Raw genomic sequence first — 27,030 nt, forward strand, 5'->3', positions numbered from 1 at the left:
CTCCAGGCAAGATTACTGGAGCGGGTAGCCATCCCCTTCTTCAGGGGATCTTCCCGACCCAGCGATCCAACCCTGGTCTCCTGCATTGCAAGCAGATTCTTTACTGTCTGAACCACCAGGACACATTAAGAACAGAACTTCATGAGTGGAGAAAGCTTCTGTCCCTAGTGGCTTTAGCTATACCTGCAGATACCTATTTTGTTCTAAGTTCATAGTGAGAATCTTAAAAGCTGAAGTACCCACTGAAATTTCTGGAGGGCAGTTTTATTTCTTTTGTGTCTTCTACTTTAAATCCAAAGTGCTCAAAACTTAACACATGTTCGGTGTTCTCATCCTTCACCCAAAAGAACTACTCTGCTCATCTATTTCCTAACTGCTGCAGCACCACCAGATTTGCAATCAATGACCTCAGATAGGCAGATGATATCACCCTTATGGCAGAAAGCGAAGAAAAACTAAAGAGCCTCTTGATGAAGGTGAAAGAAGAGAGTGAAAAAACTGGCCTGAAACTCAACAAGATAATGGCATACAGTCCCATTACTTCATGGCAAATAAATGGGGGAAAAAGTGGAAACAATGACAGACTTTATTTTCTTGGGGTCCAAGATCACTGCAGCCATGAAATTAAAAGACGCTTGCTTTTTGGAAGAAAGGCTATGACAAACCTAGAGAGAGACATCACTTTGCCAACAAAGGTCTCTATAGTCAAAGCTATAGTTTTTCCAGTAGTCATGTACGGATGTGAGAGTTGGACCATAAAGAAGCACTGAAGAATTGATCCTTTCGAACTGTGGTGTTGGAGAAGACTCTTGAGAGTCCCTTGGACAGCAAGGAGATCAAATCAGTCAATCCTAAAGGAAATAAACCCTGAATATTCATTGGAAGGGCTGAAGCTGAAGCTCTGATACTTTGGACACCTGATGCAAAGAGCCAACTCATTGGAAAAGACCCCCATGCTTGGAAAGAGTGAAGGCAGGAGAAGGGGACAACAGAGAATGGGACAACAGAGAATGAGATGGTTGGACGGCATCACTGACTCAGTGGAGGTGAGTTTGAGCAAACTCAGGAAGATGGTGAAGGACAAGGAAGCCTGGCTTGCTGCAGTCCATGGAGTCACAAAGAGTCAGACACAACTCAGCCACTGAACAGCAACAACCACCTCCTTGTCTCTCATTCTTCCTCTTCCAAGTAGTGAACAAAGTCAGCTCTCCCTCCTTTATGCTCCCTGTCCCCTGCTGGAGCCTTTTCCCTAGCCATCATTTCTTACGCGGGCCTTTGCAATAGGCTAAGTGAGCTCCCAGCTTAAACCCCTCTCTACTGATTTCAGACATACAGAGCTGATCATGTCACTTCAGTACTTTGAAAGTAAGGGTTCTCTTAACTTTGAGGATTATTAAGATTCAAATCCTTTAGCGTGTCACAGAAATTTTACAAGCCCCCCTCCCCCCAACACTTTTCCTGTCACGTCCCACATGTAGCCTCTCCTCACAGGGCGTCTCTTGCCTCTGGATATTCCGTTCCCTCTTCCTCCTGCGATCCTGCTCCCCGCTTCCCCGTGAACTACTTCTTCAAAGCCCAATTCGAATGTCTACTCTTTTCAAAGTTTCAAAGACTTGCCTGAATCCCCAGACACCCCTCCTCTAACATTAATCAAATAGTGTAACCATTTGCTCACATGTCTGTCACTCCCATAAGGTGACCATATTTTCCTCCGAACCTAGGGAATGCATGCCACAAAGTAGCCAACGTTTAATGAATGAGGAATAGGCTCAGCATTGGTCTCAGGACCTACCCCACAACCGGCAACATGCCTTCCTAACAAACCTCCACCAAAGTGTTCTGCCCACCCCAACCCCCTAATTGCCCAGCGCTACGTCTAGGCTTATCTAGGCGAAACATGCCCTTTGAGGAAAACACTGCAAGTAGAAAAGGAGAGAGTCCGAACTCTAATTTTAAGGGTGAATCCAACTGTCAGGGATTAAATACTACTGTTTTAGAATACAGTAGCCTCACCATTGCCCTTGCTGAACGACAGTTGAGCTGGGACCCTTGGGGAAAGCTCCAGGCGACTAGGGGGCAAATCATTTAATCTCAGTGTCAAAATATTTCCATTTAAACAGCATTAGTTTGCCTGGAGTGCGGGATCCTCAAATACGTGCAAATTGATCCAATCTACTTCCGAGATGTGGCTGGGATACAACGATCAATACTGGCATACACATCGTATGGGATCTACCAGCAGCTGCGGAATCCAGGCGTCCTTTCTGCCTCCCGTGGAAGGTCCGAGGGGCGACTCTCCGTGGCCCCTGTCCGGGTCTGCCGCTGGGACGTGGACGTTCACACAGAGCACTCGAGCCCCGCCCCCTGGCGTCTGCTGGCCGCGGCGGGCGGGGCTCGCCACGTGGAGCGCGGGCCCGATTCTCCAAACGCACCTACGCCACTGCCGCAGCGCAGCTCGGGGTCAGCCAGCCGCCTCGCGTCAACAGCGGAGGCCTTACGGCCTGGGTTTACTCCAGCGCTGCTGACGTAACGTCATCTTGCTGGACGTGGACGGAAGAAAAAGGGGAGTAAGCCGGCGCGAGAGACGCGTGGCGTGGAGTGCGGGCCGGGTGGTGGGGCCCCGCTGCTGAAGCGAGGCAGGTACTAGCTGGCCACGAGGATGGCGGGGACGGTGGCGGGGACGGTGGCGGGGACGGCGAGGCGCCGGCGCCTGCGTGGGGGCTGAGGCGGCACCCGGGCTGAGGCGAGGAAAGGTGTGCGCGCCGGGTCACGGGCGACCGTGGGGACTGCGGGGGCGCGCGGCCTGAGCGGGAGCAGAGTGACGGGGGTCGGACCCGTAAGTGGGTGTGGGCGCGCGGAGGGATGGTGGCGGGCTGGGCCTCCCAGAGCGCGCTGCATCGCCACACTCCGGCGCGCGGAGGCCTGAGGGCCGCGGGGGCTGTGGGCACTCGAACTCCCCGGCCCCCTCGGATACCCCCAAATGCAGAAACTGATCCATATGGAGTCTTGAAGACCCAGCGCCTGATCCCTTCCCGGCCCGGAATCCCGGAACCAGCTTCAGGTGCACCTGCGTGAGTGGTGGGGTTTCACCCTGTTTGTAACTGTCCACACGTTACTCTCAGGGGCCTGTGTGTTCAGTCGCGCGCGGCCTGCCTGGGCCTTCGTGATCCCCTCTTGAAAACCACCCCCGCCCCCCCGACCCCGCAGCCGGAGAGCTCCCTCACGACCACCTTTTGCAGTGTGGCATGCGATCTGTGGATAATTCTGTCCGTGGCGCTTCAGGGTCTGGCGGACCCAGGTCCATCCCCTCCCCCATCTCCATTCCCCTCTCTAGAGGAGGTGAGGTTTATCACTGGGGCTTTGTCTTTGACTGGTGAACCATATAGCAAGCCAGTGTTTCTGGGTGACGTTTGTTGAGACTAAAGTTCAGGTCTCTATTCAAGTAAGTAAGATAAGGACTATCTGTTCAGAACCTGTAAAGAAGTACTTGAGAAATGTCCTGAGTCAAAACATGGGAACTTTTCATTTGAGGTCTAGACAGACACACATACCCTTTGCTCCCTGGGATTAGCTCTCTATCTTAGGAGGGCATAATAAATTCTGGCAGGAACTATCCTTTGCAGTGAGGGCGGGGTCAGTCAGAGGTGATGGGAGAGGCCAGGAGGCCTGGTTTCTACATCAGTCTTCAACGTGATAACTGACTGACCTTAAACATTAAGAGCTTTCGGTTTTTCATAGATAAGAGAGAGATAAATAGTCAATAAGTATAATTTGTGACTATGTCTGTCCATCAGAGGCTATGAAATTCTTTGTTCCAGTGACAGGTCCTGAAAGAAATAAGGAAGGAAGTGATTGTAATATATAATATTAGTGCCTAAAAGACAGATGGAGGAGAGTAGATGTTTATTGAACATCTCTTGTATCCAGGCATTCCATTCTTGGAATGCAGTCACTACATTCTCTCACAATAATTCCACAAGATCCTTATTGCTATTGTCCCTGGTTTACAGATGAGGAGACTGACACTTTAAAAGATTGGAAGGCATACAGCTAGCAAGCGCAAAGCTTGATTGTGTCCCATGTTTACCATGCCTTCGGTGGGAAGTTTATAATCCTTTTGGGAAAGTCAGGAATAGCACGAAGCAGTCGGAAGCTAACCTGTAGGAATATATCCAACTTTGAATGCTAGAGCTGCTGGGGAAAGTTTGTGAAGGAGATGGAATTAGAATTTTAGGGTCATTATTTGATTGTTTTACCCTTTTGGCTCTTCTAGAATTATTTTGGTGAATTCATGTATAAATAATTGTTTAGCAGCAAATTCAGAAGGAATTTGTATAAGCAGCAAACATAGATAATGGCCTCATAGCATGCTTCAGTATTACGCAAATAGTTTTCTCTTGGAACCTTCCTTGCTGTCACAAACACTGAAGTCAACAAAGACAACACTTAACACTTTCTCTTGCTTATACAGATGCCATATTTTGTATGACAGATGTATCCTCTGCCAGTCTCTTCTCTCTTCTTTCTGTACCTCTGTGTAGTATAAATTGAAGAGCATTAACCATTCCTTGTTTCTCTTCACTTTAGGGCAAAATACTAGTCTTTTTAGGCATGTTTAAATACCGTGAGGCATGTGTAAGAGGGTTGGAATATATCTGTTAACGCGTAGAGCAGAAGTTAAAAGGAGGCCCACAAGCAAGATGAAGGATTTTTCTTATCTCGTGAAAACAACCATGTCCCTGTAGTGTAAGAGCTGCAATAATGAATGGCGTTGTCTCTGTGTGTGTGTATATTTATATATTAATTATAATATATAATATATTAATATATAGACAAAGAATAGTTTATTTCATAAAAAGGCAGGAGGCTTCTTCCTATGTGTCTGTATATTTATATATTAATAATATATAATAAGATATTAATATATAATAAGATATTAATATATAAGATATTAATATACAATAAGATTAATATATAAATATACAGACAGGAAGAAGCCTCCTGCCTTTTTATGAAATAAACTATTCTTTGTCTAAAATCTTCAGTTTGACCTGCAGTGGGAAAATGCCTGCAACCCAGCTCTGAAAACTAGCTGTGTGTTCATCCTCCATGAGGTGTGCCCGGGGTCATTCCAGATGCCAGCCATTTACAGGTGTTGCCACTCCCTCCCAGGGATTGAAGAGTATGCTCTGGATTCCTCTGGACAGCAAGAAGAAAGACAGAGCCACAGCCTCCGACCTTTCCTCCCTCTCCTTGTGTCAGCAGGGATCAAGCTGACATTTCAAATATGTGGTTTTCAGAGTTCTTTTGGGAGATGAGAGCAGGAAGGTGGAGGTGGCTGCTTATGGAATGTCGAATCTGTGTTTTGATTGGTTGAAGACTCCCTAATGGTGTAGAAATTGTAGTGAAGATTTAATATCAGTAGATAAACATTAGGAGAAGGCAATGGCAACCCACTCCAGTACTCTTGCCTGGAGAATCCCAGGGACAGGGGAGCCTGGTGGGCGGCCGTCTCTGGGGTCGCACAGAGTCGGACACGACTGAAGTGACTTAGCAGCAGCAGCAGCAGCAGATAAACATTATACCTTGAAGATATTTTTTGTCACTTAAAATACTCATAATACTTAGTTCCCATTTTTTTCCATAAAAACTGAGATGGTCCTGGGACTTCCCTGGTGGTCTAGTGGTTAAGAATCCACCTGCCAATGCAGGGGACATGCATTTGATCCCTGGTCCAGGAAGATCCCTCATGCCTCGAAGCAACTAAGTCTGTGCACCACAACTACTGAGCCTGCATGCCACAACTAATGCAGCCTGCATGCCTAGAACCCACTCTTCCAAACAAGGAAAGCCACCACAATGAGTAGTCCATCCACTGCAATGAAGAGTAACCCCAGTTGCCACAACTAAAGAAAGCCCATGCACAGCACTGAAGACCTAGTGCAGCCAAAAAATAGAAATATATTTATTAAAAACAAACAGAAAAACAAAAAACTTAAGATGGTCCTAAGCAAGGAAGAATAGAGTCAGAGCTTGGAGAAGGAGCCATTTGTTTTTCTCTCTTTTCTGTATGTAGAAGAGATAGGAGTTCCTCTAATATGGAAGAGTTTGGATCAGGAGAGGCAAGTTTTTACTCTCGGTGTGGGGAGGTGGATGAAAGTAAAATGAACTATCGAGTATTTTGATTATTTATTTTTTTTAAATGCATTCTGCAGATCCCTTGGTCAGTGACCACCTCACAGCATGTTGAGTCAAGTCTGCCGCTCTGGGTTCCAGTCCTTCACCCAGCGTCTCCTGCCCTCAGTCCAGTCCACAATACTCTCCAGATCTCGTAGGTATCCTAGGAAACATAAGTATGTGGGAGGTTTGGTCCAAGTGTTTTTCACAACAAAGTTTTAAAGAGGTAAAAAATGTTATTTGGCAGAACTGGACAAAGGCAATAAGCAGGGAAGCAGCATACTGATGAAATGCTGTGTTTGTATTTATCAATAAAGTAAAGTTTTTGGAGGGGATAGACAGATTATGGCATAGATTATGGCAGTGGTTTCACAAGTGTATATTTACCTGCAAACTCATCAAGTTGTGTACATTAATTTTACAGCTTCTGGTATGTCAAAAAAAAAAATCCCTCAAAATTTAAAAAGATTTTTAAAGATAAAATATTACTTTTATTTAATCCCCCCAGATTTTTTGCAGGCTTTTTTTGTAATGAAGTGTTTAATTTTGAGATAATTATAGATTCACTTGCAGCTTTAAGAATGAATACAGAGAGAGCACTTATACCTAGTTATCCCAGTATCTCAGCCAGGGTATCTGTGGACAGAAGCAGGTTAAGATTTCCATCACTACAGAATCCTTCCGTTTCTCTTATCTAGCCATCCTCTTTCCTGTCCCTAACCCTTGGCAGCCTCTAATCTGTTCTCCATTTTTATAATTTTTAAATGTTATGTAAATGAAATCATGCAGTATCTGACCTTTGGGGGTGACATTTTTGACTCAGCATAAATCTCTGGAGATTCTTGTTGTGTGTCTCACTTTGTTCATTTTTATGACTGAATAGTATTTAGTGGTATGAGGGTACCACAGTTAGTGTAACCATTCATTATTGAAGGACATCTGGTTACTTTTTTTGTCTGTGGTGAATAAGACTGCTGTGAACATTTGTGTACAGGATTTTGTGTGAATATAGTTGTGGTTATTTGGGATAAATGTCCAAAAGTTCAGTTTCCGGCTTGTATGTTGGTTCCATGGGGTAGTTAGTTTTTTTCTCTCTTTTTTATTTTTTAAATTATGAAAGTATGATTAACACATTTACTGGAGACTTGGAAAATACAGAACAAAGTTACTTGTAGTTCCATTATATTTTACAATTTTTTTAAGTAGATAAATTTTTAACTGGAGTTTCAGTATCACTCTTTATGAGTGAATATACAGAAAAGTAGAAGAACATGGTATGCCTGAAAAGCACCATGAATGAATTCAACATAATTAAGATTTACACAATTTTCACAGAATGCTGCTGCTGCTGCTAAGTCATTTCAGTCGTGTCCGACTCGGTGCGACCCCATAGACGGCAGCCCACCAGGCTCCACCGTCCCCGGGATTCTCCAGGCAAGAACACTGGAGTGGGTTGCCATTTCCTTCTCCAGTGCATGAAAGGGAAAAGTGAAAGTGAAGTCGCTCAGTCGTGTCCGACTCTTAGCGACCCCGTGGACTGCAGCCTACCAGGCTCCTCCGTCCATGGGATTTTCCAGGCAAGAGTACTGGAGTGGGGTGCCATTGCCTTCTCCTTTCACAGAATAGTGGGATACAAATGCTGTTCAAGTTCCCATAGACTATAACTAGGAGATACTGGAACACATCCAGGGACATAAAACAAAGTGCAAAAAGTTCATAGTCTAAAGGTATTTAAATCGTACAGAGTCTGTTCTCTTATCTCTGTGGAATTCTGTTAGAAATCAATATCAAAAGATATTTGAAAATAACACATATTTTCAAGTGCAGTTTGACAAAAGAGTTCACACTGAAAGCCATTGAAAGCCTCAATAAAGTTAGAAGACTGAAAAAGCAGAGGATGATTGCAGAGAAGAAAACATTTAAATGAGAAATTAGTATCAAAATGAGAAATTAATATTAAAGATACTTAAAAAATCCCATGGATTTGGAAATTAAATGTCCACTTTTAAATGATGGGTGTATCTAAGCCATAAGAAGGAAAATTAGAAAATATTCATAACAGAATGGAAATGAAAAGAGAATTTACCAGAATTTGTTGCTTGCAGTTGGAGCTGCTCAATGCAATGTGGTAGTTAGTTTCATAAGAAATTGGCAAACTATTTTTGCAGTGGCTGTACCATTTTACGTTCACACCAGCAGTGTATGAGTGATCTACTTTCTCTTCATCCTCAACAGCATCTGATGTTGCCACTCTTTTTTATGTTATCCATTTTAATAGATATATAATGATACCTCACTGTGGTTTTCCTTTTCCCTGTTGGCTGATGAGATTGAACATCTTTTCATGTGCTTATTTGCCATCTGAATATCCTCATCAGTGAAATGTCATTTTTAATTGGATTGTTTGGTTTTCTACTGTTGAACTTTGAGTTTTTTAATGTCGGCTAGATACTAGTCCTTGGTTGGATTTGTGCTTTGAAAATATTTTCTCCCAGTTTGTAGCTTGCCATTTCAGTCCCTTAACAGGGTCTTTCATAGGGGGAAGTGGTTTTTGTTTTTTTAACTTTGAGGAGATCCAATTTATCAGTTTTTCATTTTATGGATTGTACGTGTGTGCTAAGTCCCTATAGTCGTGACCTACTGTTTTCTACCCCCATGGACTGTAGCCCACCAGGTTCCTCTGTCCGTGGGATTCTCCACACAAGAATACTGGAGTGAGTTGCCATACCCTCCTCCAGGGGATCTTCCTGTCCCAGGGATCGAACCCGAGTCACTGGCATCTCCTGCGTTGGTAGGCGGGTTCTTTCTTTACCACTCACGCCACCTGGGAAGCCCATGTGAGGTCAAATCTGAGAAATCTTTTATAGCCTTAGATCTTGAAGATTTTCTCCTGTTTTTTTTCCCCAAAAGTTTTGTGATTACATTGAAGTCCCATGATCCATTTTGAATTAATATTTGTATAAGGTGTTATAGTTAGGTCAAGATTCATTTTTTTTTGCTTATAGAGGTCAGTTATAAAGGCTGTTTATGATATTTTGAATTACTTGTCTCCTTGATAACACCTAAATGTTATCAACAAATCTCAAAACTTTTCTGCAAGAGGACTTGCTTACCAGCTAATCAAGCTTATCACCATTGGAAAAATCTGTTTCCCGTTCATGCAAGTGTAGTTGCTCAGTCATGTCTAACTCTTTGCAACCCCATGAACTGTAGCCCGTCAGGCTCCTCTGTCCATGGAATTCTCTAGGCAGGAACACAGGAGTGGTTTGCCATTTCTTTCTCCAAGGGATCTTCCTGACCCAGGGATCAAACCTGTATCTCCCACATTGCAGGCAGATTCTTTACTGTCTGAGCCACAAGGGAAGCTTTCATGCAAAGAAGAGTGTAAAGTTTAAAAGCTGAGGGTCTGAAACTGGGCTCCCTGTGTTTGAAAACTACCTCTGCTACTTACTTAGTGACCACAGCTATGGATTTAGGTCACGATTCCATGAGCTGGCATTTTGGACCAGGCTCAGCTACACAGTGGTTCCATGTCCTTGTCAGCTCTCAGCTTTGGCTCGGGTCAGGGTTGACTGTTGAAGGCCAGGGGGGAGCCTGTTGGGGTGACAGACAATCTCTGTTCCACATGGTCTCCCGTCCTACAGCAGACCATCTATGGCTTCTTCACACGGTGCTTCCCGAGAACAGCAAGCTTGGGAGTGACAAGGTCTCTGCGACCCAAGCTCAGAGTTTATACAGAACTAGGCTTGTATACAGTGTTTTAAACAGGCTTGTAGAAAACAGTAGTCACGACTGTAGGTGATGACTATAGGGACTTAGCACACACGTACAATCCATAAAATGAAAAACTGATAAATTGGATCTCATCAAAGTTGAAACAGGCTTGTATACAGTGTTGTAAACAGCTAGGCTTGTAAACGTAAGAAATGCCCTCAAGGAAGATAGGGTCAATCTAGAAGGGTGACAGCATTGTCACATTGTCACAGAATAGGAAACCCGGGAAAGCCCTGGGCTCTGTAGAACACTCCTTGGTGCGGAGCCCACTGGATGTGACTGAGCTTTTATTTGCTTAAAACCTTGTTCATAGATGTGGCCTCTTCTTGAACCTTTCCTTAAACCTGATGTGCTGTGACCCAGTTGCCTGTCGCCAGAGTGACTCTTGACTGCCTGGCCCCAAGCCATGCCACCCTCCTCTGCTGATACAGATTGTGGATCAGGAGTTTCATTCATGCTAACCTGGCCTGCTAGAACTCACCTACTTGCCACTACCTGTGTCCCTGAGGTGCCCTCTCAGGTTGCCCCACCCATGCGCAGCACTTTTCTAGGCCAGGACATGCCCTACAATGCACAGGAGAAAAAAGTGGCCACCAGGCCTTGAGAGCTGTCAAGAGATAAGCATGCTACACGGGTACAGCTCTGAGCGCTGCATACAGGCCACTGACAATCACAGGTCCAAACTCCAGGGGAGTAAGTCTCTCCCTCTACACCCCTTCCTCCATCAGGTTAGCGAGGCCAAAACTATTAGGTATACAGTTTTTATGCTTAGACTTAGGTGTGTGTATTGCTTAGGATAGTATCCTTGAAGACTAGGCCAGGGTACCTATATCGATGAACCTGATGAAGAAAGAGAGCTGTTCAGGGAACAGCCCCCACAACACACCGGTCCTTTGGTTCCTAGGACCCCCTCACCAGGAACAGGTCTAGCAAGGGTGTTGAGCTCCAGTTCTATCCCAGGTGATGGGCTTACTGTGCAGCTCTCTGCTGGAAACCAGACTGCAAGCCTATTGTGAAAAAAGACCATATCGTCTTTCTTTAATCTCCAACAGATCTGAAACATTGTCACTTAAAGAAATGGTTATTTAAGAGAGGAGAGAAAAGACTCTTTATGACTTCATTTAAAATGTTCTTTCTCAGGTTTGTGTGTGAAGGAGGTGGAGAGGGAGGAGAACATCTTCCGGTCCATGTGAATAGGGTTCTGCCTGCTTTACCCTAATTTTTGTAGCATAGACAGAGACAGTGGATGCTCAGTTACAGTTAGGGGAGTCCTTGGTCAGGAGATAGAGGCACTGGGTAGAGAAATCTGTCTGTAAATATAAAGGGAGGTGAGAGTAGTTGATTCAAGTGAAGGAGGTTACTCTGTAATAATAGAATTATAGAATAGTCTGAAAGGTGTCTCAGAATGATTACTTTAGAAACTCATTCCAGTATTTATTAAGGTCTGTGGTGACATGTAGAGAACTCTGTGAGGGAAGGCAGTCAGCAGGAAGTCGGATCCACGAGAAGTGGTAAGGAGGTTCAGTGCCTGACATTCAGGTGTAACTTTTTTTCAGCTTTTTAATTAAGTTTTTTGTTTTGTTGTGGTTAGGATTCTTTTGGGGGTTATTTATTTGTTTGTTTTTGTTTGGTCTCTTAGAAATCTTGTAGTGTTGTGAGAAGAATCAGGAAAGAATTAATTAGGGGCAGATGTCCACAGGGATACAAAGAAAGATCTGACTCCAACATTACTTTTCCTTCAGAAGGCTATCCAGTTTCTTTTATCCTTGTTATAGACATCTGAATTCATGCTGCCATATTTGAGAGAAAATTTATAGGGAGATTAGTTATGATTTTTTATTACTTATACCAGTTACTTTATATTGTCTTAGCTAATCAGACTCTTTTATAGCAGTGCAGTTTCTTTAAAAGCACACATATTTTTCTGGTTATGAAAGCAATGCATTTTTGCTGCATAAGTTTGGAAAACATAGATAAGAATAAAGAAAAATAAGTCATCTATATTCTCATCATGAGACAAAATATTAATATTTTTATTTATTTCCCTTTTCTTGTGCATTTAGAAATGTATGTGAAACTTAACATATCATGACCATTTTCCCATATGATCAAAAATTCTAAAAATGTTAACTTAAATCTTCCTGCCCTTTTTTGAACATTTACTCTGCTTCTGATTTTTCCTGTTATAAATAATGCTGATGAATAGCCTGCTGATAAATTTCTTTGTCTCTATCTCTGATTAGTTCCTTAGAATAAATTTCCTGAACGTGGAATTGCTGAATCAAAGATGTGAATATTTTTAAGGTTTTTAATACATTTTGCCAACATGTCTTCAAGAAAGATTGTTTTGTTTAAATTCTTGACCAGCAATATTGGAGTGTATCTGTGTATTGAATACAAACTCCACACAATACTGGACTAAAACATGCTTGATGTGGCTTTTGATATACTGGTTTTATTCATTTGAAAATGGTAAAACTATTTTTTGGTGGCTGAACTGGTTACTATTTTGCATGCGTATTTTCAGTGAGAAATTATATTGTGTATTTCTCTCTTTTTTTTCTTGCATTTGACTTTGTTTGGGTTCTGCAGGTCGTGTCCCGCCTTCAGCCATCAGACATGTTCGTTCTTGGAGCAACATCCCCTTTATCACTGTGCCCCTCAGTCGTACACATGGCAAGTCTTTTGCCCACCGCAGTGAGCTGAAGCATGCAAAGAGAATTGTGGTGAAACTCGGAAGTGCCGTGGTGACCCGAGGGGATGAATGTGGCCTGGCCCTGGGGCGCCTGGCATCTATTGTTGAGCAGGTAATTCCCAAGATGAAAAATTTAGCTGAACTAAAACAAAGTCCATTTTTTAAGCTGTCATTTCAGATTTCTTAGCTTGTAAAAGTAATCCTATTTGACTACAGTAGATTTAACCCAATCTGAAAACTCCCTTTTCTGAAGAATGTGCCACCAGGAGACAGCATCCCAGGACAAGCAGAGGGAATGTCAAGGAGTGGAGTTGTTTCCGTGCAGTTCATCCCTCCGGCTTCTTAGGGAGAAGGAGCTGTGTGTGTCAGTGGTTCTTAATCCTGGCTGCACGTTAAAATCACTGAGGGGCTTGGTGATGCCTGGGCTTCACACTCAGCCGCTTAATAAGTGAAGATGGGATGGGGCTCACCCCTCTGTGTTTTTGAAGTTCCCCAGGTGATTGATTCCCCAGTCAGAGTTGAGTACCCAACTCTGGATTTGTGTGAATACTGAGCTCCCCCCAACCTTTTGCTAGGCTTTATCTTTTTTAATTAGCCTAGTAATCTTGAAATAAGTAGGAGCTGTCATTGCAAATATTTCTGAAGTTCAAATATTTGAAAAGACTCACTAGACTCCACAGAGAATACCCATATAAGACTTTCATTTAAAGGCAGAGGGATGCAAAGCCACAGAAGGGAGGGTAAGCAAGCACTGAGGGGCTGAGAGAAATCCTGTGCTCAAGCCCCCCAGGGTCCTTATCTGCACAGGACACACTATTTCCAGATTGAATCATCAGAAGGTCTGTGCAGGGAATCTTGGCTTTGCAAGGTCTCAAAGCAGAAGTTTTCAGTGGGAATTTTTTACCAGACTGACCGCTGATAGTTTATCAGTAAAGAAACTGACCTTAGGGGGTCAGCATGTGAGTTTTGGACTTTAAACATCATATCACAAATCCCACTACCTGTATCTTTCCTGGGAGTGCAGGGATCAGCAAACTTTTCCTGTAAAAGACCAGTACTGAATGTGTTACTCTCTGTAAGCCATTCAGTGTCCGTCTCAACTACTCACATACCACTGGGCCACAGAAGCAACCTTAGACAGTACCTAAGTGAACAACAAGTGTGGCTGTGTTCTGATAAGACTTTGTTTCCAAAAACAGGTGCAGGTCAGAGTTGACCTGCAGGTCATAGTTTGTCATCTCCTGACCAAGAGTCAAAAAACAGACATCCAAATATCCTTGAGACACAGCTGGAGTTTTTCTGTCCTAGCTGTAACTCAGCTCTATCTTCCATAGCCATGTTTTCAGTTATAAAAAACATTTTTACTGAAGTGGGTATTAGAATACTGCTAAAACTTGATGGAATTTTCATCATATATTTTCTGTACTAAGCAGTTATCATGAGATCTGCCTTTCAGATTGAGTCCCGCCATTCAGCTCAGTTTAACAAATGTTTATCAAAGGTCTACTTCTGCTTTGAGGCCTTCCACAGCCAAAATTTCTTGCACAGATCTCTTGGTAATTCAATCTGGAGGCAGAGTTTGGTCCCTGTGTAAATAGAGGGCTGCCTCTAACTGTAGTCTCTCCCCTTGGGAAACCAGAACTAGGACTTCCAAAATAATTAGGTGATTGTTCAAGGCAGACCATATCCAAATGAGAGGGCCCAGATGAGAGGTACTGACAGGTCCAGAGGTGGGAAGGTCGGATGAGAGTGTGGTCACTGTCAGAACTTCCTCAGAGAGATGAGCCTCAGGGTGAGCCCTTGTGACTAACAGGATTTGAGGCATCAAAGGGGAAGTGTTCCATGCTGCTAAGTGCACGTTGTGAATGGTGCCCCCGGAATTGTATAGCTTGGTGGTCCCTGAGAACAGGGAGGCTCCACGAGTAGTCTCCAGACAGGAGACAAAAGCAGGAATGAGTTTGGCATGCTGATGGGCCAGGGAGGGAGCTGAGCTTAAAGGCAGTGGAGGTGATTTCATCAGGGAGAATGTGTCTAATTCCATTAGTTAAGGCTTTGACACTGGGTGGAGGAATTGGGTTTCTGCCTAGAAGGAAGATTGAAGATTTTGAGCAAAGGATAAACTTGATGAAAACAGTGGGGAGAACCTGGTAATGGTTTGCTTAGGTCACCAGCTCTCCTTCTAGGGACACCCATGGACCTTAAGAAACAGCTTTCTAAGTCAGGGCAGTCCTGACATATGGAGTCCACTGTCTTGTCCAAGAATCTGATCATGTTAGGTAGACTCAGGAGCCAACTTAAAGTGGATTCCATTGGCCAAAGATGGGAATATCTGAATACTGATAATTATTGCACTGAATTTAAGCACGTGAAATATATTTAAATCTATGAATGACAATGGTACTTTAAAAATATTCATTGATCACTTTTGAAGGATTCCAGAGAGCCTACTCATTTTGGAAACTGGTGAATAAAGGGAAAGACACATCTGTGCTGCCTTTCACATAGAAACCATACCTCAAGGTAGCCAAATAGTTGATGAAGGAAAGTTTCCCTTTATGGAAGAATTCCAGCCTTTAAATAGGGAAGAAATGAATGAATTAGAATATCAGTGTTTTGTAGCCCCTAATAAATTAACCGGTCTTGGTGACGATCATCAACAGTAACTAACATCACAAAAAGACATTCAGGCCTTCTATATCCCCTTGCAGGACACCATGACATGTAAAGAATTCTTGACAAAAAAGATCAAACTTCCATACCTCACAGCAATTTGCAGCAAAGAGAATACAACATTAAACTGTATCACAGGGACAGAAGCAGGAAAGTCAAGGTTGAGAAACCTTGAAGGACAACCCAGTTTCTTTAACGAACAATTATAAGGGAAGAAAATGATAGAGGGGAACCTGTGGATTAAAAATGAATTAAGAGACCCTTCAACTAATTACAGTGTGTAGGCTTAATTTGCATCTCAATTTGAGCAAGCTTAAAGGGGGGAAATGTGAACACTGACTGGATGTTTGATACTAAGGAATTATTGAAATGTTTTAGATAATAAATTTAGTTTTGTGGATATATGCATTTACCCTGTGTTTTAGCAATTACTTTCTGAAATATTTGCAAACCAACAAATAATGTGTCTGGAGTTTGGGATTTGTATTAAAGATGGAGCTATAAAAGGAATATTGGAGAGTGAGAAATTGGCCGTGAGAGACAGTTGTTGAAGCTGGGTCATGAGTCTATAGGAATTTATCATTTAATTCTTACAACTTTGCCTAAGTATGCAATTTTCTATGATAAAAAGTTTTTTCTCATTTAAAAAAAATTAATTAAAGTACAATTGATTTATTATGTTGTGTAAGAAGTAAATTTTTTAGATTATAATTTATTGTAGCATCTCATAAGTTCCTGAACCAGGTTTTAGGGTTCAAGCATCAGGAGGAATGGACAGGTTAGCAATATCAGCTCTTTGATTCTCTCATGTGGATCCGTCCTAGGTGGGAAACAAAGTGACCAACACTGTTTTAGGCAGACAGAGCAGAAGAGCAGCAGCATCTGTCCCTGGTCTAGCCAGAGGCTGCCCACAAGAGTCAGACGTGCCCTGGAAACAGCGTCATCTTCCCAGCACATGCCTTAGAATTTGAGAAGCCATCTGCTAAGTTTATGTTGCATTTCCTGGCTCCAAACTTGTGTTCTGGGCTTCATTTCCTCAAACAGCCAGGCCTTCCACATTATAGACTCTTCTGTGTATCTTCACGTCCTGTCGATGCCAAACCTGGCTGCATACCAGAATCCCCTTATTAAAAATGTCTCATTTCTGTGTGCCATCTACTTGTCAGATTTGAGGAAATGTGTAGAGCTCTTTATTTTTATCACACAACCTGAGTGATTTTTTCCAGAGCCAGCCCAGTGCTGGTCTATAAGCCGACACTTGGGATCCACTCACTAGTCTACCCTGCCTGACTCTCTTGGGACGAGAGGGAAGAGATATTACAGGGATTGTGCCTTTTCCTTCATCATGTCAGGTGTCAGTGCTGCAGAATCAAGGCCGAGAGATGATGCTGGTGACCAGTGGAGCTGTAGCCTTCGGCAAGCAACGCTTGCGCCATGAGATCCTTCTGTCTCAGAGCGTAAGGCAGGCCCTACACTCAGGGCAGAACCACCTGAAAGAGATGGTGAGTGCGGCTTCCCCACCTGCTATAACCAGGTCCTTAGGCCTCCTCCCCACCCTCCCAACCACACCTTGTTTATTGGCATGTTACAGGCAATTCCAGTCTTAGAAGCCCGAGCCTGTGCAGCTGCTGGACAGAGTGGGCTGATGGCCTTGTATGAAGCCATGTTTACCCAGTACAGCATCTGTGCTGCCCAGGTGAGAGGCTGACCTTTGCAAGGGGGTGGGACCTGTGAGGGTGATTGCTGTGGAATAAGGTGATTGCCAGCCGGGCTCTGGAGCCAGACTGACAGGATATAGTCTCAGCTTCACCACTTGCTAGATGGAAGATCTGGAGAAAGTCTTTAGCCTTTTTTGTGCCTCAGTTTCTGTATTGAAAAATGAGGATGTCATCAGTGCCTATTACAGAGGGTTTTCAGAAGGGTTCAATGAGAAAATTTATGAAAAGCGTTTAATGTGTTTGGTACACAGTACTTTCTCAGTAAGGTTAGCTCTTGTTGCTATACTTGTAACTCTGAAGACTATTCTAAGTACCGATACTTCCTCTGAAGATAGGTTAGAGGCCTTTATTTCATTGACTTCTTTGATTTTGGGTGGCTTGTTTCTCTTTGCAACTGGTTGCCTTATATAATACATATCTACTAACCATCGAAGGATAATGCTGTTGGTTCGTTGATTTTTAACTCATTTAGCAAGTGTTTATTGTGTACCATTGTGTACTGTGGAGACTGTTAGACATCGGGGATACTGCAGCAAACAAATCAGCCATGTTCCAGTCCTCATGGAACATGAGGTTACTGCCTAAATGTTCTAGAATCTTCTTTCTACATTATTTCTGTTTTATCTTAATTTACAGAATTCTTGTCAGTTGTATTTTTAATCAACTATACAACTGTACACTAAATAGAAACGTCTAAATATCACAAAACAACTGAAAAAACCTAACTTCCCAAATTATTTTCAAATTTGCTACCTCTGATCCTATCATTTACACAGATGTTTTTATATACAGGTGATGTTATATACAGATGATGTTATTATACATCCTTTCAGGTTTGGCTCTTACATTTCCTATCACTTTTTCTGTTTTTCCATCATTTTCCCAGTTGTTATCCGCAATGATGTTCAGAGTGTTATTGAGTAAGGGAGCTCAAACAGAAAAGCATGGACTTGTTCACTTTTGCTTGTGTCTGGGATCCCACTCTGAAGTCTCAGATTTTTTTTCAGTCACATAAATACAGTGGAAATCTCAATTTTGTGCATCTCTTATTATCAGTTCTTTTTTCCTCCATAGTCCAATGACAATTTTAGTCTTTAATTTTTTTTTTTTAAGTGCCTGGAACCAGATGAGGAAAGTAAAGTCTAGGAACTTTGCTTTTGTTTGCCTTCATATAGGGGCCCCTTCACTCCCAACACCTTTGCCTTGCCCAAGATATGATCTACAGGAAATCTTTGCTCTTTGCACCTTATCCCGTGGTTCCTTGTTTTCTTTAGTAATCCTGTTCTCAAGACCATTATCGGGGGCTTTTGAAAGTTTCCCATAAGTTGTCAGGTTAAAGACTTAAACAAGAACAGCAGCTATTTTTTCTTCATAGAAATGAACCTGATTTGCATCCTAACAGATCGACTTTCTCCAAACACATACTTTTCTCTCTGGTTTCTTGTCTTCCATCTCTTATTTGCTAAACTGTTTGAGGAACAGATATTTTCACTGGACCTTTATATGTCCTGCTTGCCTCTCCTGTTTACACATGTGTTTACTTTTATTGTTTGACCTTCCACCACCAGGACCAGAATCTATATGTTCACCTTTGACCCAGGCCTGTTTCATATAGGACTAAACTTTCTGAAAAGACATTCATAATCTAACCTATTCCATCTTCCCCAAATCATCAGTGTATTTATTCTCCATCCCAATAGCTAGTACAGGGTCTGGCATTTCAGAGATACTCAAACAATTTTTTATCAGATGAGTGAGTAAATTACTTCCCTTGGTGATGTTACCATTTTTGTCTTCATCGCCCAAATATCCCTTATCATTAAGGCTGCTGTTATCCTCTCAGTTACCATAGCCAGACCCTAGTTCAGGACTTAACCATTCCCACTTGGGCTCTTTCAATACCTTCCTTATTGACCATTTGCCTCGAGCCTTTCCTGCCTCAGCTCTGTCCTATATCACAGGAGCCTTCCTCCATGAACATCAGAGGGATTTCATTGAAACATTTAATTCATGAGCTTAGGAGTTTGTTACCATTTCATTTCCTGCTGTCATCCCCATTTATCTTTCTCTCATGCTAAACATTGCCTGATACTCTGATTCCAGCAAGGGGGAGCTGTTAGCCAGCCCCCACATCGAGCTCGCCACTCTTGCCTTTGAGCAGCTTATGTGCATCTCTGCCCCTGAACTAGTTATGTCGAGCCCTTCTTTCAGTTTGTGTCAAGACTCACCTCCATAAGCCTCTCAGACTCATCCCACTTGCTCAGATACAGTCTTTGCTAACTCCCGCAGTGATCGGCCACAGAGCAAAAATAGGGACAGGACAGCCCTGTTCCTTTTTGTTCAGTACATGTTTAAAGCAGAGTAACGGTTCATTCTCTCACTCACATGTTTCAGCACCTACTGTGTGTGTGGCCAGACTTTGAATCAAATGCTGGGATACAAAGATTGTTTAGAAATGGCAGTCGTTAATGTCCCCAGATCCCTCTAAAGTAGGTACATTCATTTTCTTAATTTTGTAAATGGATGAGATTTCATAGTTTTCTAAGGATTAAAGTACTTTTGCAAGATGTCTTGAGTATCCTAGAATCTTCCAGGTGATTTTTTTCTCTCATTTCCAGAAGAATTAGATAAGTCTCCAAAGGTGTGTTCCATTTTGAGCTTTTCAGGATCCAAGAAACCTAAAGTTTAACTCTTTTACTCTTAGCCTCCTTTGTATGAATGCTATCCCTGGGAAGTTCACTATTTTCCTGTCTCCCACATTTTCAATCTCTTTAATCCTTTTAGATTTTAGTGACCAATTTGGATTTCCACGATGAGCAGAAGCGCCGGAACCTCAATGGGACTCTTCATGAGCTTCTCCGAATGAACATTGTCCCCATTGTCAACACAAACGATGCTGTTGTCCCTCCAGCAGAGCCCAATAGCGATCTCCAGGGGGTAAATGTGGGTAAAGTATTCATGAGGGTTGAGCATGCTGTAGACACTAATGCCATGCTATGCTGCATGTACTAACACCAGATGTTGGGCATAAACAAGATGGAGAAATGGGAGAGAAGCTGGCCTCCTGGAGCAGTGGCTGCATAAGCTCTTGTAAAATCAGGGGGTTTCATTCAACCGGTGAGGCACAATATGGATTTAAGGTGGTGCTGTAAGCATGGCTTGTGTGTGTCGGTGGAGAATAGGGGGCATGTTTGGAGACGGTGTTGCCAGTTGGCATGGTGTTTTGCAGACTGAAAAGGCGTTTAAGAGCTATCATGCATATGCTCAGATTCATTCATTTTGCCTGCCAGAGCCTCGCTGAGTACTTCTTTGAACTTCTGTTTGAACTGCATAGGTCCCTTAATCACAACTTTTTATACCTGTATTTTAGGTTATTAGTGTTAAAGATAATGATAGCCTGGCTGCCCGTCTGGCCGTGGAAATGAAGACTGACCTCTTAATTGTTCTTTCAGATGTAGAAGGTACAAAGAAATGCCTTTTCTTTATATCCAGTCTTTGTTTTAAATACTGTATATGTGAGCATGAGTTCCCTTGATCTTTTCACTGTAGACCATTATTTTCTGAGCCATATGGTCTGAAGAGAGTTTTATGATTCAAAATAAGATGGCAGTGGAGGGGAGGCACCTGGGAGATGAAGTTTGAATGCTGTGAAATGTTGTCATTTCCAGGCACTTTAATTTTGTTTTTTACATCAGCTATATGGAGATATAATTCACATAACATATAATTTACCTATTTAAAATTTACAGTTCAATGATTTTTAGTATATTCATATAGTTATTCAACCCTCCCCACAATTTAGAACATTTTTAATCACCCCAACAAGAAACCCAAACCCTTTAGCAGTCACTCCTCACATCCTCTGAAACCCTCCAGCCCTTGGCAACCTCAAATCTACCTTCTGTCTCTGTTTTTTTTTAAATCTATTTTGACTGCTCTGGGTCTTCATTGCAGCATGTGGGTTTCTCTAGTTGTGCTGCGTGAGGCCTATATTGCGCAGGCTCAGTAGTTAAGGTGCATGGGCTTTGTTGTGGCATATGGGATCTTAGTTCCTCCATCAAGGATTGAACAAGGGGCCCCCTGCATTGGGAGTGCAGAGTTTTATCAATTGGACCACCAGGGAAGTCCCCCTTCTGTATTGATTTGCCTAGTCTAGACATTTTATATAAGTATGATCATACAGTATGTGTATGTGATCCTTCATGACTGGCTTAATGTTCTCAAGATTCATTGATGTTATAGCATATATTAGTACTTCATTAATTTTTATTGCCAAATAATATTCCACTATGTAGATACACTACCTATTTGTAGGTTTTATTTGCCTAATTGTCAAGATGATAGACATTTAAGCTATTATAACTAATGATTCTGTGAACATTTGTGCACAAGTTTTGGTGTGAACATACTTTTTATTTTACTTAGGAGTAGAATTGCTGGATCATTTGTTCAGCCTTTTGAAGAAGTACCAGGCTTGTTTCCTAAGCTGCTGCACCATTTTACATTTTCCTGGCAGTGTATGAGGGTTCTAGCTTCTTCCATCCTCACCAGCACTTCCTTCTTGGTATCTGCCATTTTGATTATAGCCATGCTGGTGGGTGTGAAGTGATACTGCCTTGTGGTCTTCATCACTTTTAGTTTTTAATGTAAATCATGAGATACATTATTTTAAATTGGCTCCACTATGGAAATTCCAGGCTGTGTGACCACTGTGTTCTTATGTGTTACTCTATTCCTCTCTGCTTTCCCCCTCCTCATGGAGGAGCCCTCCCAGCTCCAATTTGGCTTCCCATTCACTCTGCTCACTTTCTTAACCTGCTCCCATTTTGATCTATAGAGAATATGGTAGAGGTATCTAAAGTGGGCTAAACCTACAGGATCCCAAAAGTCCCCCATTACATTCTCAGCAAGTTAGAAAAAAACCTGTTTAGTTCCATGCCCCACACCATGGAAGGTTAATATGGCAGGACTTGTTCCCTGGTTTAGAGACAGCCACCATGTATCAATGAAGACCCAGCATAGCCAGAAATAAATGAATAAAATTATTTAAAAAAAAAAAAAAAAAAGCCCAGTTTGAACTAGACTTTAGTAAACCTTAGTTTTAATGCAGCCTCAAACACCAAAGGACTTCCCTGGTGGCTCAGAGGTTAAAGCGTCTGCCTCCAATGCGGGAGACCTGGGTTCGATCCCTGGGTCGGGAAGATCCTCTGGAGAAGGAAATGGCAAACCACTCCGGTATTCTTGCCTGGAGAATCCCATGGACGGAGGAGCCTGGTAGGCTACGGTCCACGGGGTCGCAAAGAGTCGGACACGACTGAGCGACTTCCCTTCCCTTCCCTTCCAAACACCAAAACTGGCCATTGCCAGGCTTGTGCTCTTGACTCTGATTAGTTGTCCACTGAGTATTGATTTTTAGAAAGATGCCAGAATTTTAAATACACTCTTAATAGGTTTGAGAGGCTGCTGTAACGAAAAAGAAAAGTAGGTGAAATATCAGAACGCTAGGAACTCGAGGTGTCTCTGGAGGTTTGGCTTAAATTGTCAAATACTATTTATGATCTCAGAGCATAATGCCTTCTGAGAAGAACCCAGCCCTGAACCCCCAGAGCTGTGAGCTGTTGGGTTGAGGCAGACAGGGGTTATGAGAGGTTATTTCTCTTTCTGTGTGTAATTGCTGCTCGTAGTTTGCACTGCTTTGTTGTCACTGGACACTGACCATTCTCACCACTCTGATTCCCTTACTCTCTTAGGGAGGATGCATATGGCCTGATTGTGTTAAAGATTTGGAGCAGAGAGGTGTATTTTAGCACAAGAAAAGCAGTAACTTGAAACCAGAAACATCACTGCCTAAATGTCCTTCAGCCAGCCTCTGACTACTAGCGGTTCCCTCTGCCTGTGTTCCCCTTAGACCTCGCCTTTCAAGGCTCAGATACACTCTTTTTCAAAGTGAAATTGTGAAGATTTTTAATCTTGGATGGTATGCATATAACATTTTGTGTAACTCTCGTTTTATGTCAGTCTCAGTTATAAAGAGGACATTGGCTTTGTGGTGACAAATCTGGACTGAATGCCAAGTCCTGCACTCTTCTGCTAACTCAGCCTGACCTTCAGAGGCTTACCCATAATATGGGGAGTACAGTGTGACTGTTTGAAAGGGTACTGTGAGAGTGAATGAGAACCTCTCATATTTCATGCCCTTGGAAATAGTCACATTAAACAGTATACGGCTGCTGCACTGCTTCTGCATTAGCCACTAACCTTTTTCAGTTGCATCCTTAAGGTTCAGTATCGTAGGTAGCAATGGCAAAGGTGAGGACAGCTTCGCTGTAGATTATAGACAGGACCAGTAAATTTTGTGCCAGGAATATGGCCATGCTCTGATGCTGGTAACCATATTTACCAGGCAACATTAATAAAAGTATGTAAGGTGCGTCCTCCTGGAGCTTGTTTTCAGTGTGGGTAGGCTCCATGGACCTCTTAACCTCTTCTCTCATCAGAGCTGGCCAAATAGCAGAATTTATCTGGATGAGTCGAGTACAGAGTGGTCGGCAGGTGCCCGGGGAGGTCTTTCTTGGGGGTTGCTCACTTCTGCTAAACAGTATTACTGACTCTTGTTTACTTTTTAGGTCTCTTTGACAGCCCCCCAGGGTCAGATGATGCAAAGCTCATTGATATATTTTATCCTGGTGATCAGCAGTCTGTGACATTCGGAACCAAGTCCAGAGTCGGAATGGGTGGCATGGAAGCCAAGGTAGGACTCGGTTGACTTTACTGCCCGTAACAATTTTAAAACCAAAAAGTATTTTATCCTTCTTGCTTTTGTAATTGTTTGAGGGCTGATGTAATTCATAAATCCTCTTAAGTGTTTTTATTAGAGCTCAAATATTTTTTGATAAAATCTTTTACAAAATTCTTCTCTCCCATTAATTTTTCTAAGAAGTTATACCCTTCAAGTACAGCATCATTTGTAGCAATGGCAGAGGTGAAGACCACAACCCCATGTACGTAGCTCAGAGTACTCAGGGTCGTATTCTGGTCAAGCAGCAGGCTGCACACTTGAGTTGGGGCACAACAAATCAAGTGTAGAAGTCACGCGTCTCGGTACCAGTGTCTTGGAGAATGCACTGAGCGCAAAGAACAGATTGGTTCCTCTTCAGACAGCACGTGCCAGGATTGGGCCGAGGGTGTCTTCAGAGTGTCTGAGCCACGTGAAAACCTTACTACAGACACTTAAATTGCTTAATATCACATTGTATTTTCTTTGTTTTTGCATGTTCAAAGTGCAGGGGCCTAGACCCTGCAAAGGTCTGGATCATGGAGTATTGAATACTTAAGTGAATGCCATTTCAGATATCCCTGAACCTGTGTGATTAATGGTTATATCATCATGTATGTTATACTTGTACCTAACCAGAATTTCATAGTCAGTAATGAATAAATGCCATTCGGATGTATTATTATCATCTTAATTGTTCTTTTTAAATATTAGTAAAATTTCTAGATATAATTTGGAATAAAAATCTGTTTATATACTTACTGGTAAAAAAAATAAATAAATAAAGGTCTGAATCTCATCCATGGATCCAACTTCTCCCATTAGGTGAAAGCGGCTCTCTGGGCTTTACAAGGTGGTACTTCTGTGGTCATTGCCAATGGGACCCACCCCAAGGTGTCCGGGCATGTCATCACAGACATTGTGGAGGGAAAGAAAGTTGGCACCTTCTTTTCTGAAGTAAAACCTGCAGGTAAGTAGTTCTTCATAGTGTGCCATGGTCTATGGATGATAGCTAGTGCCTCCATGGCCTAGATGGGGCTGAAGACAGAGCTCTCCTAGGAGGAGAGCTCACAAAATTGATGTGCTAATAGTATAAAATATGGTGTAGTTTTGAAAGCTGCTTGCAAAATTGCATTCTCCTATGTTTTTGTAAAACTTATCTAACCTGAGTAACTAAGCCTCCTTTTCTTGCTAAAATCATTAAGTTAAAGACTATAAGTATCCATTTTCTCAAGAGACATTTGCTAGGCCCATGCTGGATGCCAGGTGCTAGTGAACAGTAGAGATGCAAAGACGTATAAGAAATGGCGTGTGTTCTCTCAGGTGTTCAAAAAGTCAGCATTGTCATATAATCTACATTCAGCAGAGCAAGCACATTAGAAAATTTAAGCCAAAGTGGAATTGAGAACTCCAAAAGATGTAGATCATATTATATGCAGACAGGTTCTTGTGTTTCTGCCTGAGTTAATCGGGCATGCTCATCTACCAGTTTATTAGTCAGAGTGACCTCTGGGTGTGAAGCAAGCACATCCTGACCACGAGCTGATGTCTGCACGTGTCCTTGCAGGCCCTACTGTGGAGCAGCAGGGAGAAATGGCTCGATCCGGAGGAAGGATGTTGGCCACTTTGGAACCTGAGCAGGTAGTAATCCTTGCTGATAGTTCTGTTAGCTTTCAGAGCGAGTCATGCTGTGAGGTTTAGTGCACAGTCAAGCCTGCTGTTTCTCCATCTATTCCTCAGGTCCCATAGAATTAAATCTGAGTAATAAGTGTGATTCAGATTTGTTTTGCCCTTTTTCTCGATTTCATTTTCTCCTCTGTCTTTTATAGGCTGAAATCTAAGGTAGCTTGGCATCATGATGATGTTTTGATCAAAAGTATCATGAAAATCATGAGACCAGAGAGGCTCCCTAATCCTGCCACATACTGGGCAGGGAAATGTAGGAAAGTAACTTACCCCAACTCACCCAAATCACCTAGCTTACCTATAAGATGGAAGCGTCAGAGTCTGCTCTATAGCTTAGCCCTGCCTTGTCCACAGTGACTCAGTCAGTTGAAATAGCAGATGCAATAAAATGTGAGAAGGTCAGGTGGAAGCGGGGGCTGGCTTCCTGATAGTTGTGATGTTAAGGCTAGATTTGAGAGTGATGTATGTAGGTTTCCTCTGAGGAGTTCTTTGGCCTGAGAATGGAAAAGAAAATTTTAAATAACTACAAGTAGAGAAAGGAAAGCCCAAGAGGACCCTAGTTTTTCTTTCTCTTTAGTCACTTCTTTTACTCCTTCAATAATCACTACTCTGATTTGCTACATCTTCTTATCTAGGTGGGTAAGGAGTGGGGTCTCCTCCAGCATTCAGGACTGGATTTTTCCCCATTGACTGAATTCATTTAATAAGCATTAATAATTGTCAAAAAAGAACTAGATGCAAAAAGTTAACCTGGGAAATCAGGTATACAGCTGGTGCTGTATGTGCAGTGTGTATATCAGGCTGATTCCAAGTGCTGGCCCATCTCATCAGTGAACTGAATAATGCATGCCTTTTCCCCAAACACAAGGCCAGGGTTTGTTAATCATCATGATCAGGAGTGGTACAAGAGGAAGAAAAGTGGAAAGATTGGTACTGAGAGAGGAAGGAAAAATGAGGGGAGTGGTGGTAGGGAATGAATGAATGAAGTAAGAAGATTCCAGTCATTGGTAACGGGATTTAGAAGCAAGGCCTGGCACACTCAGAAGAGTAAGTCTAAAAGTGTAGTGTGCATTCTTCATGGGTTAACATGTTTGCTTATTCATGTTAATTTTTTACCTTTCTTCCTAGAGAGCAGAGATTATCCATCACCTGGCCGATCTGTTGACAGACCAGAGAGATGAGATCCTGTTAGCCAACAAAAAAGACTTGGAGGAGGCCGAAGGTAAAGAGCAGGCAGCTGAGTCAGTGTTATGGAGGGATTTGTTTTGGTTTTTATTCTTTGTTTTATCAATAATTCTTACATCATATTCTGCCCAAAGACAAGATTGTTATGGAAGAAATTACATATTACACATCATTTTTTATTGAGGGTTGGTGGCTGGTATTCGTTGGGATTTTTTAAAGTACACCTACTACCTCCACCCCCTTTCTTAGATATTCTGTACAATACCTACCCACCCCTCACCTGCTGAGGGGCTTTTTCCATTCCCCACACATCACAAGTCAGAAAGGAAAAAGACTGAGGACCTCACTAT

General features: G+C 42.5%; 1 protein-coding gene and 1 long non-coding RNA gene across 16 annotated transcripts in view; both read left to right on the plus strand.

Moving 5' to 3' along the window:
* Window positions 1-991: 991 nt before the first annotated feature.
* On the plus strand, window positions 992-2,152 carry LOC145530487 (uncharacterized). Its single transcript, XR_014071835.1, has 2 exons — window positions 992-1,046; window positions 2,121-2,152. It is a non-coding gene; the product is annotated as an uncharacterized LOC145530487 (long non-coding RNA).
* Window positions 2,153-2,520: 368 nt separating this feature from the next.
* ALDH18A1 (aldehyde dehydrogenase 18 family member A1) overlaps window positions 2,521-27,030 on the plus strand; it is a 38,601-nt gene continuing 14,091 nt past the window's right edge. For 2 of the 15 annotated variants that reach the window (XM_081551725.1, XM_081551676.1), the window contains exons 1-11: window positions 2,543-2,640; window positions 6,216-6,331; window positions 12,544-12,758; window positions 16,669-16,818; window positions 16,908-17,012; window positions 19,819-19,977; window positions 20,405-20,495; window positions 23,661-23,785; window positions 24,635-24,779; window positions 25,377-25,450; window positions 26,624-26,717. In XM_081551725.1, the coding sequence (XP_081407851.1) occupies window positions 6,244-6,331; window positions 12,544-12,758; window positions 16,669-16,818; window positions 16,908-17,012; window positions 19,819-19,977; window positions 20,405-20,495; window positions 23,661-23,785; window positions 24,635-24,779; window positions 25,377-25,450; window positions 26,624-26,717 (1,246 nt within the window). In that variant the 5' untranslated portion in view covers window positions 2,543-2,640; window positions 6,216-6,243. Of the gene's footprint in view, window positions 2,754-2,986; window positions 3,072-6,215; window positions 6,332-12,543; window positions 12,759-16,668; window positions 16,819-16,907; window positions 17,013-19,818; window positions 19,978-20,404; window positions 20,496-23,660; window positions 23,786-24,634; window positions 24,780-25,376; window positions 25,451-26,623; window positions 26,718-27,030 lie in introns of all 15 variants that reach the window. The other 13 variants (XM_081551783.1, XM_081551702.1, XM_081551687.1 and 10 more) reach the window with 13 other exon arrangements.

The sequence above is a fragment of the Giraffa tippelskirchi genome, chromosome 2 (genome assembly GCF_054371585.1).
Source record: "Giraffa tippelskirchi isolate mGirTip1 chromosome 2, T2T-mGirTip1v1.2.pri, whole genome shotgun sequence".
In the NCBI taxonomy this organism is placed as follows: Eukaryota; Metazoa; Chordata; class Mammalia; order Artiodactyla; family Giraffidae; genus Giraffa; species Giraffa tippelskirchi.